At 43.0% G+C, this 18985-nt stretch overlaps 2 protein-coding genes across 2 annotated transcripts in view; both read left to right on the top strand.

Annotated features, from left to right (window-relative positions):
- lss (lanosterol synthase (2,3-oxidosqualene-lanosterol cyclase)) overlaps positions 1-4668 on the top strand; it is a 70360-nt gene extending 65692 nt beyond the window's left edge. Inside the window, exon 22 of the mRNA XM_055638189.1 lies at positions 2578-4668. Coding sequence (XP_055494164.1) covers positions 2578-2715 — 138 coding nt within the window. The 3' untranslated portion in view covers positions 2716-4668. The remainder of the gene's footprint in view (positions 1-2577) is intronic.
- Positions 4669-6238: 1570 nt separating this feature from the next.
- LOC129698859 (speriolin-like protein) lies at positions 6239-18496 on the top strand. Its single transcript, XM_055638188.1, has 4 exons — positions 6239-8576; positions 12723-13097; positions 15999-16150; positions 17215-18496. The coding sequence occupies exons 1-4, from the start codon at positions 8384-8386 to the stop codon at positions 17536-17538; spliced, it is 1044 nt and encodes a 347-aa protein (XP_055494163.1). The 5' UTR covers positions 6239-8383; the 3' UTR covers positions 17539-18496.
- The last annotated feature ends 489 nt before the right edge of the window (positions 18497-18985 follow it).

Genomic DNA, 18985 nt, shown 5'->3' with positions numbered 1-18985 from the left:
CCTATTTCCTTCGCTCCATAGATGCTGCTGCACCCGCTGAGTTTCTCCAGCATTTTTGTGTGCCTTCACACTTTTATAAGGTGGATAATGGTCATAGTGTTGCTTCCGGTGTTTCTCCGAGTTACCACGCAGTAAAGATCATGTCCATTTTACCTCCTGGTGAGACAGGGTCCACACTGACTTGGGAAGTGATTGAAGAAGGCCCTGTGACAGGTGACAGAGTGACCACTCTGTAGTTTCCAGGTGTCTCCTTTCTTAAAGATGGTTCTCATGTGCAGGACCTCTGTTTTCTTCCGAGATGTGGGATATGAAGCCATGAATTCATGACTGAAGCATCTCACCACCAAGTTTGAAAACTTTAGCAGGGAAAACAATTGGTCTAGAGATCTTGTAGTTTTTGCTTGGCCTTATAACATCTAAACACCCTGTCATGGTGGATAGACGGGAGCAGATAGCATGTTGTGGGTTGGAGTCACGAACATCTGTGTCAAGGAAAGTATTAATGGAGGAGTTCTTCGAAATATTTCTTCCAGCAGTGCCCAAAGATCTTTGTCTTTTTAAAGTTGTAAAGCACAACTTGGTGGCTTCAAAAATAAATCATGGAATCAAAAGCCCCTGTCCCACAAAGCGAGTTTACCCATGAGCTCTCCAGAGTTTAAAAAAAAATCAAACTCGTGGTGCTACATCACGAGTATTTTTTTACTCGTGGAAATTTTTCACACTGTAGAGTTTCCGCGTTTCCCGAGTATCTGCCGTTAGCATTACGAGCCGCTACGAGACATCCACGAGCTCCAATCCACGAGTACCCGCCACGTACATTCTACGTACTTACAACGAGTTTGATTTTTTTAAAACTCGGGAGAGCTCTTGGGTAAACTCACATCGTGGGACAGGGAACTTTAGAGCATGAAAGCAGAGCTCTCAGCCCAACTCATCAACATGACCATTGGGCAGCCTTATGTATTAATCCCAATTCACAACACTTGATGCACAGCCTTCTATGCCCAAGCAATTTAAGCGCGCCTCAATTCATTTTTAAATACATCCGTGACCCAGCTTCAACCATTCACTCAGGCAATCTCTCTGGGTGAAAGACCCCCCACCTACAGCTCCTCTAAATCTCTGAACAGCAGTCCATCGCCACAGCAAGCCATGTGCACCGTTGCATGTTGTTGTTAATGGAATAACGTAAATGTTTAGTCAACGTCATACACTTTGAGAGTCTGCTTGCCAAGATTGGAAATTTGATACCTCAAATCTGCTCAGTCACTCAGTGAGTCATTCCAAAGGTTAACTAGTTTCAGAACTTGTACACACCTTATACAATTGATTGCATTAATCTGCTGGATTTGTGCAGAACTCAAAAATATCATTAAATCTTGCTGGCAATTTCCTACGCATACAAAAGTCTCAGGTGCAGCAGGCAGTGAAGAAAGCGAATGGTATGTTAGCATTCATAGCAAAAGGATTTGAGTATAGGAGCAGGGAGGTTCTACTGCAGTTGTACAGGGTCTTGGTGAGACCACACCTGGAGTATTGCGTACAGTTTTGGTCTCCTAATCTGAGGAAAGACATTCTTGTCATAGAGGGAGTACAGAGAAGGTTCACCGGTCTGATTCCTGGGATGTCAGGACTTTCATATGAAGAAAGACTGGATAGACTCGGTTTGTACTCGCTAGAATTTAGAAGATTGAGGGGGGATCTTATAGAAACGTACACAATTCTTAAAGGGTTGGACAGGCTAGATGCAGGAAGATTGTTCCCGATGTTGGAGAAGTCCAGAACAAGGGGTCACAGTTTAAGGATAAGTGGGAAATCTTTTAGGACCGAGATGAGGAAAACATTTTTCACACAGAGAATGGTGAATCTCTGGAATTCTCTGCCACAGAAGGTAGTTGAGGCCAGTTCATTGGCTATATTTAAGAGGGAGTTAGATGTGGCCCTTGTGGCTAAAGGGATAGAATCAGGGGGGTATGGAGAGAAGGCAGGTACAGGATACTGAGTTGGATGATCAGCCATGATCATATTGAATGGCGGTGCAGGCTCGAAGGGCCGAATGGCCTACTCCTGCACCTATTTTCTATGTTTCTATGTCTCTGACTTTTCCTTTCAGGACCCCTCCATCTCAGAAGATGAGATTGATTATCGATAAATGTCCAATTCAAGCCCATAGATTCCCACATCCATCTCCACTTTGCTTCTGTACTCCATTTCATTCTCCCAGGTTTTCCATCCCTTTATACATTTGGACAGATAAATGGATAGAAAGCATTTAGATATTGATATTGGCCAGTTGTGGACAAATAGAACTAGTCCGGAATGCCAATGTGGTATGGAGAAGGTGAGCCAAAGGGCCTGTTTCCATGCTATGACTATCTACATCTTATCTGCTCTGATGAGAAAGTTTGAATATTGAAGTCTCATTAACACTATTTGTTTTTGCAACAAACTTCTCCACGTTTAAATAATCTGTTTTATTACTGGTATTGGTGGTTGAAAAGACTACTCGCATTTCAAATATTTTTTTCCTGACTTGGAGACTTGTTCTTTTACTCTCCTGTTTTTGCTTTGCTGCAGGAGAACATTGCCGGTGTTTTTAATAAGACCTGCGCGATCAGTTATACTTCTTACAGAAACATCTTCCCTATATGGACTCTCGGCCGCTTTGCTAGGATTTTCCCAGGCTGTGCTGAGATCGGCAGGCTGGACCTCTGAGGATACAAGTGTCAATAAGTGTGTCTAAAGCCACTGTGATGGTGGAACACAGAAAACAGAATTATGCGGTCAGATTAACTTTAGAACATAGAACAGTGGAATCAGTGCTTTGGCCCCCAATGTTTGTGAAGAATATGATGCCTAATTAAAGTGATCACATGTGGGTATACATAATCCATATTTCTCTATTACCTGCACTTCCATGTGTCTTCCTAAAAGTATCTATTGTGTTGCCTCCACCACCACCCCTGACAATGCATTCCAGGCTCCCACTACATTCTGTGTAAAAATACATGCCTTTCACATCTCCACTAAACTTTCACCCTCTCACCTTATTGTCTTGCACTCTAATGTTGGACATTTACACCCTGAGAAAAGGATCTAACTACCCTATCTATTCCAAATAATTTTATATAGCTATCAAGCTCTGATATTATAGAGAAAACAATCCAAGGCCACCCAACTCTGTAGCTCAGACCCTCTAATCCAGCCAGCATCCGGTAAACCTCCTCTGCATGCTCTCCAAAGCTTCCACATCTTTCCTGAAATGGAGTGACCAAAACTGCACATATTATTCCAGATGTGACCTTCAGTGAGCTATGAATTTGAAATCCAAGATCCCAATGATGTTACGGATCTTGCCATTAACTGTATACTCTCTTCTTATATTCACCCATTTCTGCAGCTGACCTATATTGCACTATACCTTCTGACAGCATTCCTCACTGTCTGCAACTCCTCCAATTTTGGTGTTGTCAGCAAACTTACACACCAACCCCTCTACATTTATGCCTAAATGTTTAAGAAGGAACTGCAGATGCTGGAAAATCGAAGGTAGACAGAAATGCTGGAGAAACTCAGCGGGTGAGGCAGCATCTATGGAGTGAAGGAAATAGGCAACGTTTCGGGTTGAGACCCTTCTTCTGATGTGAGGTTGGGCGGGGGTGCGGGAAGAAGAAAGGAAGAGGTGGAGACAGTGGGCTGAGGGTGAGTTGAGAAGGTGAGGAGAAGTTAAAAGCTTAGGGATTTTCCTCAATGCATCTGACATTTCATGGCCTTTTTTGGCCCTTCTAATTGCCCGCTTGAGCTCTTTCCTACTCACTGAATATTCCTCATAAGCCCCGTGTAATGCTACCTCCTTAAACATGACATACGCTTCCTTTTTCTTCCTTACCAACCTTGGTCATCCACGGTTCCCTACCTTCCCATCTTTATCCAACCTTCTTACTGGAATATGCTGATACTGCACTTTGATCAGCTGGCCTTTAAACCTCTTCCACATGTCATCTGTTGACGTACCCAATAACAACTGTTCCCCAGAGCTGCCAAGTAGTATGGATTTTCCGTATTCTGTACGGAAATGTGATTAAAATACGGATGTACGGTTTTGGGTTGTTAAATACGGATTTTATACACGGAGCAGTTCAGTCTGAAAAAGGGTCTCGACCAGAAACGTCATCCATTCCTTCTCTCCAGGCTGCCTGTCCTGCTCCAGGTTTAAACAGAGCGCTGTCAGTTTAACGCGTGGGAATTTAAACAAAGAGCTGTCGACTACAGCGCTATAGGTTCTAAAATTAACGCCACCAGCTGGAGCGCTATGGGCTTTACCAGGTGCATATAGATGAATCTTGATTACATTCTATTGACTGTATTGTATTATATGTCCAAGGATGAAAAAGTTCAGTGGATATTGACCTTCAAGACCTTTTTTCCATTTATTTCATGGCAAATGGCCAGCCATTCTGGAAGATGGGGTGAAAAGGAAATTCTTGGAGCAAGAGAACAATAAGGACATGGTTCACAATGTGTTGTTTTATACGTGCGTTCATACTGATCATGTATTTGCAAGTTGGGTTTATTTAAGCTGTATGTATCAGTGCGTGAACCATCATAGTTTTGTGTCAGCTTTGGAATTCACTTCAACCTCTAAATATATTAAATGAAGGAAAGGTATTGTGGTTCACCTAACTCACAATTATTGATTTATTCATTTAAGATCGGATTAATTAATTAAACAATAACTTTTTTAACTCTCTATAACAATTTACCCCTGTTCTGGGTTAATGTGAAACTAAGTAATTGCCATGCATTCAGGCTGGTGCACTGGTATTTATTGCCAAGCAACATTTCATTTGAGGCCATCAATCCCGAGGAAGTTGCTCATTTACACATTCAATAATCTGCCATCTGCAGTTGCTACTTTTAATGATAGAGCTATCTCTCTCAATCCACAGCTAATGCCAAATGTCTGTCATTGTTTTCTTGGAGTAAGATGTTTCCCATCTCTGAAACAATTTACTCAATAGGTAGGGTGGGAACTCAGAATTCATCAATGATGAACTGCCAACTGGGCAAACTGAACCAGTGTGTAGGGCTGGCCAATTGCCCAAATTTCTCTATGTTCAAGAATGTTGACCTGTGAGGATACAGCATGTGTACATTTTGCTGCACCATGTGAAGGTGGGGAAGCAGTGAGCAGGATTTGGTTTGATAACGTTCAAGAACAGATGCGGAATATTTATATGGTTTTGTTAAGTGGAGTCCTTTGAATACTAATCATCATCCACCTCCTGTTCTGAAACCTGTCTGAACATCCAAAGGCATATGAAAGTAGACAAATCTCCCAGGCCTGATTAGATACATTCGAGGACATTGTGGGAAGCTAGAGAAGAAATTACAAGCACCCTGGCTGAGATAAATGAATCATCATTAGATATGGGTGTGGTGCCGGATGATTGGAGGGCGGCTAATGTATCTCTATTTAGACCGGTGAGACACGGCTGCAGGATATACAGGCACAACCTGGGCCTTGGGAACCAGACACTCGGATTTCGGACTAGATTTCAGAATGGAAGATTTTTAGCGTAGATTAGGTAGGTAGCCTAACATCTGTGGTAGGGGAGAATCATTGCATAAATGTTAGTCTTCTAGAGGGAGTTTATGTCTGGTGGTGGGTGATGAAGGGGGAAACTTTATCCCCTATCGGCGACTAACCTCGCGGAGCTATCCGTCCGGCCGCGGGGCGGCGCCGGTTGTAAAACTTTACCCCTGGCTGCGAGGCGCTCCAAATCCAGCGCGGCACGCGGCCGTGGAAGTCCCAGCTCCGAGATGTCGGGATAGTCGGCGGCGTCGTAGCGCTATACCAGCGGGGAGCGGGCAATGCCTTACCGGGTCGCCGTGCGGCAAGCTGAGGCCTTCTTCTAAGTCGCTGGATAGACGTTGTAGCTATATGAAATCTTCAAGGCATTTGCTGGTTCCTCATGGTAGGCTGTTCTGGAGGTTAGAGTTGCCGGGGGTCGGACATGGGATCTAAGGCTTGACCGCTGAGGGGACTAAGAATTAAAGTTTATAAACTAACTGCCTAACATTTAAGCAATGATTTACAGATGTTTAAGCGTCTCCCGGTCTCCAGGGATGAGGAACAGTAGTACAGACCTGGTTGGTGCGCAGAAGGAAAAAATGGCGGTTTTCGGAGCTTTTCGGTTTCTGGAACACCGGATAAAAGGTTGTGCACCTGTAATTTTTTTGTATTTTGAATAAGTAACCACAAAGGTTGATGAGGGCTAAGTCATAGACGTTGTCTATATGAACTTCAAGGCATTTGCTGGTTCCTCATGGTAGGCTGTTCTGGAGGTTAGATTACATGGGATCTAGGCTAGCTGACTGGATAGAGAATTGGCTTCATGGAAGGAAACAGGGTAATGGTGAAGGTTGTTTTTCAGACTGAAGACCTGTGCCTTGCGTGCTTCAGGGATTAGTGCTGGGCCAATTGCTGTTTGTGGCTTATATCAACGATTTGGATAAGAATGTAGACGGCATGATTCGTAGGTTTGCAGATAACACCAAAGTGCATGGTATCATATATATCGAAGATGGTTATCAGAAATTACAGCAGGATCTTGATGGAGAAAGAGATGGACTATATGGAAAATTGGCAGCAATGATGACGATATCACTATAATAGGCCACAGCTCAAACAATTACGAGACAGGGTATAAATAGGAGATAAGGCTTACTAGTGTGGTTTCAAGCCAACACCTTCCCTCAATATCAATATTGACAAAATCATGACTGCAATAGATAGTTTGAATGCACAGAGTATTTTACCCAGGGTAGGGGAATTAGTAACCAGAGGGCATAGGCTAAAGGTGAGGGGCATGAATTGACTATCCCTCTCTACTTCAATTCACATCAGACTCTCCCAATATGACTAATGGAAAAGAGGGATAGTCAATGTGCTATTGAACTAATTCTCGCATTGTTCAACTACTTAAATTTCATTTAGATCAAACAAGTAACCTCCACAGGAACTTTGATGGGTCCAAGCCATGCTTGTATTTTCATTGTATATGAAGGGTAATCCTTGTTTCAGTCTGGTTCAGTTGCCCTCCACATTACTTTTTCTGGTACACTGATCACTGCATCTGTGCTTTTTTTATTTATTGTTGTCATGTGCACAAGATACAGTGGAAAAATGTTGTTTTGCATGCTATCCAGGCAAGTTGTACCATAAATCAGTATATGAGCTAATGCAATAGAAAATAAATAGTGTGCTGAGTATAAAAACAGCTACAGCTAAAGTGCTGATGAAAAAAAGCGCAAGGGCCGCAAAGAGATAGGTTGGAAAATTAAAAATTGATAACTATAAGATGAGAGGTCCGCTCTAGAGTCTAATAACAATGGAGAAGTTACTGTTCTTGAATCTAGACAGACATGCTTTCAAGCTTTTGAAAAGAAGGGAAAATTACCAGGTGTGAGTGATTGATGTAGGAAATTCTGAAAATTAAAAGGCAATGAGTGGTTTATAATATATTTAACCCTTCTTAAATAATATGTAAGATGTTAGCTGAAGGTAGGAGGACAAAAAGAGGCCATGAAATGGCTTTGGCAGAAAAGTAAGAGAAGGTCAGGATGTTCTATAAGTGTATTAGGAGCAAGAAGATTACTAGGGAAAGGGGAATGTCTTAAATGAATACTTCTCGTATATGTAATCACCAAGAGTCAAGAGTGTTTTGTTGTCTGTCTGAAGAAGGGCTCGACTCGAAACATCACCCATTCCTTCTCTCTAGAGATGCTGTCTGTCCCGCTGTGTTACTCCAGCATTTTGTGTCTACCCTCGATTTAAACCAGCATCTGCAGTTCTTCCCTACATGTGTTTTATTGTCATATGTCCCGAAATTGAACAATGAAATTCTTACTTGCAGCAACACAGCAGATATGTAAACATCTGTAAATAGTATAAACAAGGAACTGCAGCTGCTGATTTATATATATTTTTTAAACGAAGTGCTGGAGTAACTCATCGGGTCAGACAGCATCCCTGGAGAACATGGGGGGACATAATTGTCCCTCCGTGGAAACAGGAAAAATAATTGTTCGGCATGGACTTGTAGGGCAAAGATGGCCTGTTTCCATGCTGTAATTGTTATATGGTTATATGGATAGGATTGAGTGATTATTGTGCCATTCTGCCAAGCAATGACTGATGTGTCGGCAATGTTGGGCTGCATTGGGTCTTTGATTCTGCTCAGGGTCACAGTTACACTTGTGACATGTCCCAGTGTTGTGACATCACAATGCGGCTGCTCGGACCACCTCTGCCATGATCACCAGCATCCTCTTGGGCTCATGAGGCACTCGCTCCTGCGTTTCACCCCGATTTGTAATCATGTGCGATGATGCTGAAAAGATTCGCCGAGATAATGTGAAGCTCACTGCTGAAAACAAAGCATTAAAGCACCAGATTACCCTCCTAAAAGAAAACGAGGAGCTACGTAATCTCCTGTCATCCAACAGTGCACCGGCACTTGGACAGAACCCAAAATGTTTCCCAGCCTTCAGTCATCCCACCGCAGCACGAGGTAATTAAATTTGACTATGTGGTTGGCCTGTAAAATTATTTGGGATCTTGACTTTGACCAAGATGTTTCCTAGTTCAATCGTGAAGCTCAAATCTGAGATAAATTTATCCAAGAGTTGGAAGATCACCCCTCATCCTCTTGCTCCCCAAGGAATTAAGCCCTAGCCTGCCCAAAGGTGCAGGCCCTAGAGTCTTGGCAGCTTCCTTGTAAATCTTCTCTGTACCCTTTCCATCTTAACAACATCTTTCCTAGAACAGGGTAACTAAAACTGAACACAGTACTCTAAATGTGGCCTCACCAATGTCTTGTACAATTATAGCTACTTTCAGTACTCCAGCACTGTCCCAATTTAAATTATCAATGAGGAGTATTCGGCGGGCTGAGACGAGGGTTGGTTTCAAAAGAGCTTTATTGTTGAAGCGGTGAAAACAACGGTGCAAAACAACAGCCAACAAAAACAATCTAACCACAACGGTGATCAAAGCCTAATGAAAGGGTGTTGCCCAGAAAGCCCGCGAGCACAACAGCCCCTCCCCACAGTCACGTGACCGAAGTAACCGACCGCAGGGTTCGATTACCCGCGGCCTCCAGCAGGTGCCGCTACAAGTAGGTATTTTTCCATTCAGTTATGGATTTAGGCATCAATGGCTAAGCCAGCATTTATTGGCCATTCCGCAATGGCATTGAGATGGTGGTTGTGAGCTACTTATTGAGCTGCTGCAGTCCTGGTGAAAGTGTTGCTCCAATATTATGGAGGAAGGAGTTCCTCTGATCTTAAAGTGTATGTTTCAGCTAATTGCAGATTAACCAGATGGTGTTCAGGAGAGCTTGCATTCTTTTGTTTCACCTCCACTGCCAGTGGAGCATTAATTGGAAGACATTTTGTTTGGTCCCATGTCAATTGTTATTGTCAAGCACATCAAGAAATTGCATACATATAAATGTTGTATGACTACATATCCTGAAATATGTAATCTTCCCTGGTCCATGTTAATTTAGAAAAAACACAGACTGTCTGTCATCTACATACATGCTGTAGAAACTATGCTGATTGGTTGCATTATAGCCTGGTGTGGCAATTCCAAAGCGCAGGAACATAAAAGGCTGCAACGAGTGGTTGACTCAGGAAAATTGCTTCTATAATCAAGGATCCAAACCATCTGGGTCATGTCCTTGTTACTATCATTGGGCAACAGGTACAGAAGCCTGAAGTCCCACACCTCCAGGTTCAAGAACAGCTATTTTCTTACAACTATAATCTCCCTGAACCAATCTGCACAACACTAATCCTACCTTGACGACAGAACACCGTGGTCCATCTCTTGCACAACTATGGACTGGTTTTATTTTCTAATTATGTTTTTTCACTAATGGCTTGTTTAGGATTCCTCTTTCTTTTATAAATTGTATGTGTCATTTATGTATAATTTATTTTTGTGTATCTGAGTCTGTGCTTTGATGCTGCTGATAGCAGGATTTTCATTGTGCTTCCACCTCACCATAGGTGTATATGACAATAAAGTAATCTTGGTTTGATTCAATGATTGTGATTCAATGTGGTTCTAACCTAATGTGGAATTCTGTAATCAAATTTAGCCAAGGGATATTTTGTAGAAGATTCAGAGAACAACAGTGAGGAGGACTCCACATCCCTAGCTACAGAATGAATAGAGAAACACAGACACAAACTATTGGTCAAAATGCTGACAGGAATGAAACATTTTGATGTTTGAATAACTCAATATTGAATGTAAAGTTGAGAGTGCAGAAGGATAGTACAAAAATTCAGTGCAGGGGAAAGGAAGTGCTGCAATTTGCCTTTAATGTTTGTAGTCATAACTGCAAGCTTGAGGAAATATAAAAATATGTTCTAGCATTTTAGTGCACATTTGTGGGTTTTTAAAAGAAGAGCTTATGACTGAAAAATATAGATGTAAGGAATAGTCTGCGATGTGACAGTGTTTGGGCCTGGAATGTATGGGAGGTTGTGACAGCCAGACCATGCCAAGGGAACACATCTTCAGTTGCTGTGCTTGTATGGAATCTATCTATCTCAAAAATATTGAGTTTTAAGCACTCTAGCATGTGAAACAAGACACAGTGTCACCCAGTAGTTCGCAGAAAACCAGGTTCAATCCTGACTATGAGTGCTTTCAGTATGGGGTTTGTATGTTCTCCCTGTGACCACGTGGGTTGTCTCTGGGTGCTCCGGTTTCCTCCCACTTTGCAAAGATTTGCAAGTTTGTAGGTTAATTTGCTTCTATAAATTGCCCAGTGCGTAGGGTGCAAAGGTGGGATAATGTAGGACAAGTGTACGGGTGGTCGTTGGTCTGGCGACGGCCCCTTTCCCATGCTGTATCTCTTAATTCTAAATTGAACTGTAAACCAAAGACTGGGAACAAGCATCCAGTGGAAAATATAAATGAAATCCTCACCAAGACTTTAAACCAGTCGAATGGGAGTTGGAGAACTACAGCAAAAGGAAAATGGTTCTGAACAAACTTGCATGTGGAAAATTGGAAAATGTATGTAGGAACTAACAAATGTAAAATTATTAAACTAGGAGAAAAAAGTCAATAACACAACAGGTCCACAAAAAAGAGAAGGGTGAACATATTTTATACAGATGTATAGACGTTAAAAAACAAATCAAATAAATTGCAAGCTTCAATACAACATGGATGAAGGATATTATAACTAACCATTAATGAGGTATAACTTGCCACCTCAAGTCAAGTATGGCCAAGTTTATCAGGTTCACAGGAAAGTTAAGCAAATGGCAGAGGGAAAGGAACTATCTTGGTGACTAAAGAGGAAACCTCTTCAGTGATGTGATAAAGAGAATGCAAACATTAAGTAGTGAAGGTTTGATAGTTAGAAGTGAGGAAGATTGTCATGGGAGTTGGGTAGCATTGTGGCACTGCTGGTAGAGCTGCTGCCTCACAGTTCCAGCAGCCAGGGTTCTATATGAGCTCCAGTGGTTGTAGAACAATCCATTCCCCAATAATGTACCTGTACCCTCATATTTCCTTCTTCTTCTTGCAGAATAAAACATAAACCAAAGGAATAGTTAGATCTCAAGCCGGGTGTTGAGCAGCCAGGTTGTTGTCCCTGCGTCAATGTCTGCCAGGCCCTGAGCTCCATTTGGTGGGTGGTAGAGTGGGCACCCAGAGATGACATGGTTGGCTGTCTATTGTTCTGCTCCACATTCACAGGCTGGGCTCTGGCGGAGTCCTCATCTCCACAAGCTGGCATTGAAACGCCCAACTCCAGTCCGAAGTCTGTTGAGCTTCACCCATGCTCCTCTGGGGAGATCAGACCCTGGACAGCTTTTATCTGGTGAAGAGATGTAGCTGTGTAATGGAGATGAGGTTGCCTTCCACTCCTGTGACCACTCGGTAGCTATCCAATGTGCTTTTGTCTCGGTTGGCTGGATGGATGCTAGGAGCTGTTTTCAATGAGGAGCAAACGGGTGATGGTACTTCAGTCGGGGTGGCCTCTGCTCTCTGCTGATAGCCTGATGGAGGAGGTGATCTTGGTCCATGGCACGACGAGATAGTGCCAGAGTTGCTGCTTGCCTTCGGATCCCTGCAGGCGGAATGCCTGCAAGTATAGGGAGCTGCTCGACTGGGGATAGGTTGAAGGCACCCAGTGATGGTTCACAAGGTGCTGTTCAGGCTCGTATCTATCAGACTAGTATGTCTACCTCTACTCCATACGGGTGCGCAGTACTCTGCTGGAGCATACACAAGAGCTAAGGCAGAGATGCGAAGAGTTGATGGACTGGCTCCCCAACTTGTTCCTGCCAGGCGTCGGATGAGGCCGCTACGTGTCATGACCTTGTCAGGTGTTGACGGAATGTAAGCGACTCTATCGTGTATTGTGTTCTTTTTATTTGTATGGCTGTGTGGTAACTCAAATCTCACTGTACCAATTGGTACACGTGATAATAAATGTGACTTGAACTTGGGCTACAATGAATATCTTGCATGCAGCAGCGTTAAAGCACATATACTCAGACAATGCACAAAATATAAATTATAGATAAATTACCCTTTAAAGATGGCACCAGAGAGAGTCCATTTTTTGTAGGGATCATGCAGAACACATTTGTCCATTCACATTCTGTTTTATTTTAATTTGTAGGTGCCTCGTTGTGCTGTTCCACAGAACGGATCAGCCCCAACGACTTCCAGGACAATCGGCAGCCAAGTCCAACCTTGGAGAACCTTCTTACCCTTTCGCTGTCTGATGATTCCCACGCACTGAGCTGCAACAGTGCTCTCAGTGGACTGCAGCCAGCTCAGGTCCCCACTTACTGCCGCAGCACTGAACTGTTTGAAGCCAGTAATCCTGATGTCACGAACAGCTCGTGTGATGAAATCATGAACAGTCAGCTTTCCGACTCTGAGGCCCGGCCCACCAACAAGAAGATCTGGTTTTCAGAATCGGCCACATCTGATGAATCTAAAAAGCTGTTCCTTGAGGAAGGAAACAAAACACGGGTGTTTTATGTGAATGGTAAGGCTTTCTTTCTTTTATATGGCTAGCTTGTGGCAGAGGTGAAGTGTTGTGTTTTTGAGGGTAAATGCAGTGATTTATGCCTGAAGGGGCTTCGTCGAAGAGGCTGAGGGGAGGTAAACGTAACATGTGGTGACATTTTTCTTTTTGCAAGTACCTCTAGTGTTGGCACAGTGAGGATGGTAGCTAAGGCAGTGGTATGCTCATCCTACAGGATGTGGCAAGTCAAGGAGACTCCCTGTATCCCTGAGGACTACACCTGTGGGAAGTGCATCGAGCTGCAGCTCCTAACTGACCAAATGAGGCAACCTGAGCTGTGGCTGGGTGAGCTGAGGCTCATCTAGGGGTATAAGAGTGTCATTGAGGCCTTAACAAGCGGTAGTCACACTTAAGATACAGGCAGAGTTGTAGATGGGTGAGGGCCTGTTTCCGGACTGTAACTCGAAACTAAACTAAATTATACCCGGTGCCAGGTGCTAGTGAGGGTAGGAATAGGAAGATAGGACGGATTATTGCATGTGTGAGGTTGGTACAGGGAGCTGGGTTTCAGATTTCTGGATTATTGGTATCTCTTGTACAAGAGGCATGTGTTGCACCTGAAGTGGAGAAGGCCATTATCATGGCAGGCTGGTTTGCAAGTGCAAGGTGAGAGCTTTAAACCAGGCAAAGCAACATTTCACTTGTACTTCTTCCAATCTAGTGTGTTGCATTGGTTATTACATCAAAAACAAGAGGGAAACCAAGTAGAATGTAGGACTGCTGAAGGTTAAAGAAGGTAATTTGTTCTTCGAGTCAGAGAATATAATACTTTGAATCTGTATTCACAAGGAGAATGATATGGAGGTGTAGGGCCAGTTTCAAATCAAGAAGGACATGGTGTCAATAGAACATAGAACAGCATGGCACAGGAATGATTGTGCTGCACATCATCACAAATTAAACTGACCTCATCTCCCTGTATAAGATCTATATCCCTCTATTCCCTGCTTTCCTCCCCTCACCTTATAGCTATGCCCTCCAGTGTTTGACATTTCTACCCTGGGAAAAAGTTTCTTACTCTCTACACTAGCTATGCCTGTCATAATTTAGCTATGCCTGTCATAATCGAGTCTCCCGTCAACCTCTGATATTCCATAGAAGACAATCCAAGTCTACCCAAATTCTCCCTATAACTGAAACTCTCTAAGCTAGGCAGCATCTTTTCTGCAAGCTCGCCAAAGCCTCCATATCTTTCCTGTAATAGGGCAACCAAAACTGCACGCAACACTCCAAATGCGGCCTATCAAAGTTCTGTAGAGCTGCATCATGAGTTCCTGACTCATACATTCAATGCCCCTGATGCTGGCATTTTGATAGTGGCCAAAGGGCCTGTCTCTGTAGTGTATGGCTCTATAACTATGATTCTAGAAGGTGTGGGGATAATCTCCGACAGGTTGAGGGCAGGATTGCTGTGGGGATTCATGTTAATCAGTGGTCAGTGATGCTTTATTCTCACATTTACAAACGCACAGTGAAATTCTTTTTTCTGCATACAGTTCAGTAAAGTATTGCCATACCCAAGTGCGATCCCCGATTAGCTAAGTGTACAGACATTGTCTATTGAGACCGCATGCATGAGTCGCCAGGTTTTGCCGCAGTTTCCATGTTTCTATAAAGCCAGGAACAGGAATGCTTTTGTGTAGGAAGGAACTGCAGATGCTGATTTAAACCGAAGATAGATACAAAAAGCTGGGACAGGCAGCATCTCCGGAGAGAAGGAATGGATGACGTTTCGGGTCGAGACCCTTCTTCAGACTGAAAGTCACGGGAAACAGAAACGAGAGATTTAGACGATGATGTAGAGAGATATAGAACAATGAATGAAAGATATGCAAAAAAAGTATCGATGATAAAGTGAACAGGCCATTGTTTGCTGTTTGTTGGGTGAAAACGAGAACCTGGTGTGACTTGGGTGGGGGAGGAATAGAGAGCAAGTAAATGCCGGGGTTACTTGCAGTTAAAACAATCAATATTCATATCACTGGGTTGTAAGCTGCCCAAGTGAAATATGAGAAGCTGTTCCTCCAATTTGGGGTTAGCCTCACTCTGTCAATGGAGGAGGCCTAGGACAGAAAGGTCAGTGTGGGAATGGGAAGGAGAATTAAAGTGTTTAACAACTGGGAGATCAGGTAGGTCCAGATGGACTGAGCCTTGTTTCAGTCTTTCCAACATACAGTAGTTAACCATGGGAATTTCTTACATACACCAGGTCCCTCTCATAATTGAACCTTAAATGTATACTGCTGTGCCTCATGTTTCCCACCAAAACACATTACACATTACCTGCTATTAACGAAGGATGCTGGCTCATCAGATTGGCGGATGGGATGGAATGTATGTCATACGAGGAGAGGTTAAACAGATAAGGCATATCCACACTTAATTTAGAAGAATGAAAGATAATCTCATTGAAATACAGAATATTCTTATGTGACTTGAGAGTGTCTATAAGAGTTTGTGGATTCCCCATTCTGACGATGTCTACGACCAAGCATCGCAGGTTTAAAATAAAGGGGCTACCCATTCTCAAAAGGGGGTAAACATATGGAATTCTCTACCCTAAAGGGGTTGTGGAGACTTGGTTGCTGAATGTGTTCAAGACAGAGCTCGATAGATTTATTTAAATTAAGGGAACCGTGGCGTGTGAAGGAAAATGGTGCTGTGGTTAGACTAGGACATTACCGAATGGCAGAGTGGTCAGGAGGGTTTGAATGGCTCATTCCTGCTTATGTTTCTTATGCTTTTATATTTGAGCTTCACGGCCATGTTTATATCTAGGTCACCAATATGGTTGTGTCCTCCAAAACCCACCACTGTCCTTCCTGCTATTGAAACCATATTTTTAACTTGCAATTCTTGCAGAGATGGACTCCTTCTCAAACCTGGCAAAGAACAGTCGAGTGATTGGAGAGATAGCGTTCCAACTGGACCGGAGGCTCCTCGCACACGTGTTCCCAGGACTAACCAGGTTGTACGGATACACAGTATCCAACATTCCATCAAAAATCAAACAGGTACTTGATGAGTAAACTTGGAGAAATGGGCAGAGAAATGGCAGATGGAGTTTAACCCGAGCAAGTGCGAGGTATTGCACTTAAGAAGTTGAATGTAAGGAGAGAGTATACAGTTAATGGCATGTGCCTTAATAGCATTAATATGCAGATTGAACTTGGAGTCCAATTTAACAGCTCACTAAAGGTGGCAGCGCAAATAGATAGGGTGGTAAAGAAGGCATACGGTACGCTTGCCTTAATTGTTAGGAGCATTGACTGTTAGAGTCAAGAAGTCAAGATGCAGCTCTATAGAGCTTTGGTTAGGGCCACATTTGGAGTATTGCATGCAGTTCTGGTCACCCCATTAAAGGAAAGATGTGGAGGCTTTGGACAGAGTGCAGAGGAGGTTTACCAGGATGCTGCCTGATTGAGAGGGTTTGAACTATAGGGAGAGGTTGGATAGATTTGGTTTGTTTTCTCTGGAATGTCAGTGGTTGAGGAGAGACTTGATGGAAGCATATTAAATTGCATATTATATGGAAGCATAATATTGCATATTAAAGAGGCATAGCGAGAGTAGATATTGGTAATGTCCAACACTAGAGGGCATTAACAAAGGATGCTGGCTCATCAGATTGGCGGATGGGATGGAAAGTTTAATGGAGATGTGTGAAGGGGGGTTTAATGGAGATGTGTGAAGGGGGGTTAGGGGCCTGGGATGCATTACCAAGGGTGCTGGTGGAGGCAGAAACGATTGTGCAGTTTAAGAGGCTCATGGCTGATATAGAGGGGTATGGATCATGTACAGGCAGTTGAGATCATGTTTGGCACATAGTTTAAGGGCCGAAGGGCCTGTTCCTGTGTTGTACTGTTGTATGTGCTATCTTGCCGTGTAATATCCTGCAGAAAAAATTAGATCCGGTTGAAAAAATTGGAAATCAGTTTGTACATGGCAGTTTGTACATGGTAATAACATATGTCAGAAGTTTTTAATTCTTGTCAGCTGTTGTGCTCTGGTGTTCAAATTAGTTATAGGATAACACATTTCTGACTCATTATTCCCATGTTTTTGGTATTTCCCACAGAATTCGGTTAATGCCATCGATGGAACAGTGGATAAGCAGAAATGGAAAGAAATGTCACAGTGTTATGCAGCTTTACTATCAAAATTGGAAAAACTCAATTATAAAACCGATATCCACACTGGCTTCAGTGAATTCCTGGTCAACTCCTATGGAATTCTTAAGCAGCGTCCAAATGCCTACACCAACATCACGTACAATCCTATAATCCTGCGCAAGCTGGTCATCGACATGGTTCCTGCCAAGTTCCTACGGGACACCCTGGTCTTGCTGAATTGTCTATGTGAGCTGTCTCGTAATGACAAGAAACCTCTGTTTCCATGGTGACCAGGGGATGCAGCAGCTGACATTATGCATAAGATAAAGACATTTCTATTTCCCTCTTTTTAAAAAATCCTATCAAAATAGATTACAGAAAATATTGATGTCCCATTTTATTCTATTATATGTACACTTAGCATTCAAAGTGCAGAAGAGTTATAAATAAACCCATGATTTTGGAAAGAAAAGTTTTTGCCAAATTGTATTGAAATCTTGAGGGCATGTAACTTTGTATGACTATTAGCTCTTGCGATGCATTTAATTCAACAATCTCGGCCACTATTTCTGGATTTGTTTCGTTCTGAAGCTTTTGCTGACAAATTGAAAGTGATCTTACACTTGGCCCATTCTTATTTAACTCTGTCCCATGCTTGCTGAAATGGTAATACATAATTTGTCTGCAGCTTCTGCAGAATGTCTTCAGAATAATTGTGGCTTGCTTTATCCAATGAAATTTGGCGTTAGTAGTGTGGTGGGAGGGGGAGGAAGCCAACACTCTTCATTCTGAAAATACCTGCAGAATCAACGAAGTGGGGACACTCGGATCAGGCAGTCAGTCGCACAACTGCTCAAGAGTTGTCTTACACTTTGCACCTAAAAGTTACCACTTCCCTTTGCCTGCTCCCCAACCTTTGCCGTTTCCAATTTTTAACCATCCAGCTTGTCACAGGTATGTAGGAAGGAACTTCAGATGTTGGTTTATACGAAAGGTTAACTGACCCACTGAGTTACTCCAGCATTTTGTAACGGATGCCGTTTCACTGTGGGCAATTAAAGGGCCTGTCCCACTTGGGCGACCTAATCCGCGAGTTCTGGCGAGTTTGCCCTCGACTCATACTCGCAGCATGGTCGACATGAGGTCGTAGGAGGTAATTCGTAACTCTCCTTCATGCTCGAGAGTGATCTCCGCATACTTGAGGCCTCAGCTAGGTCACGGCGTTTTTTTTCAATATGTTAAAAAATGCCCACGAGTAAAAAAAGGTCGCCATGGAAAAAATCGATACTGTGGCAGTTATGGATGTGACTTTATTTCCCTGGATGAACTGTTTTCTGTCATGTAGATAGGACCTGAACCAAAGTAGTGCATTGTTGATGCCAGTGGCAGATAGACGTTCCAGAAGAATTGGGTGGGAGATGGTGTCAAAGGCAGGTAGTAGGAGGTAGTAGGAGGTCGGGCATGTTAGTTGTAGGTAATCGACGGTAGTCAAAGGTAGTCGTAGATAGTCTTCATAATAGTCGAAGAAGATTGAAGGAGATCGAAGGAGGTCGTCTTCACTCTCCACTATTCGGTGTCCAATTATCCCGAAGTTAGTCGTAGCTAGTCCTAGCTAGTAGAAACTAGTCTTCAACATAGTCGTAGGAGGTTGAAGGAGGTCTTCTACATAGTCGAAGGAGGTCTTCAACATGTGATTTTTTTAAACTCTTCTAAACTCTTCAAGTGGGACAGCCCCTT

This window comes from Leucoraja erinacea, chromosome 7 (genome assembly GCF_028641065.1).
Source record: "Leucoraja erinacea ecotype New England chromosome 7, Leri_hhj_1, whole genome shotgun sequence".
NCBI lineage: Eukaryota > Metazoa > Chordata > Chondrichthyes > Rajiformes > Rajidae > Leucoraja > Leucoraja erinaceus.
The sequence above is the reverse complement of the archived record's forward strand: the minus strand, read 5'-3'. Positions and strand labels throughout refer to the sequence as shown.

Coding starts and splice junctions, on each gene's coding strand:
- LOC129698859 (XM_055638188.1), top strand. CDS start 8,384: ATGTGCGATGATGCTGAAAAGATTCGCCGAGATAATGTGAAGCTCACT. Junction 8,577..12,722: donor TCATCCCACCGCAGCACGAG/GTAATTAAATTT, acceptor TTTAATTTGTAG/GTGCCTCGTTGTGCTGTTCC. Junction 16,151..17,214: donor TTCCATCAAAAATCAAACAG/GTACTTGATGAG, acceptor TATTTCCCACAG/AATTCGGTTAATGCCATCGA.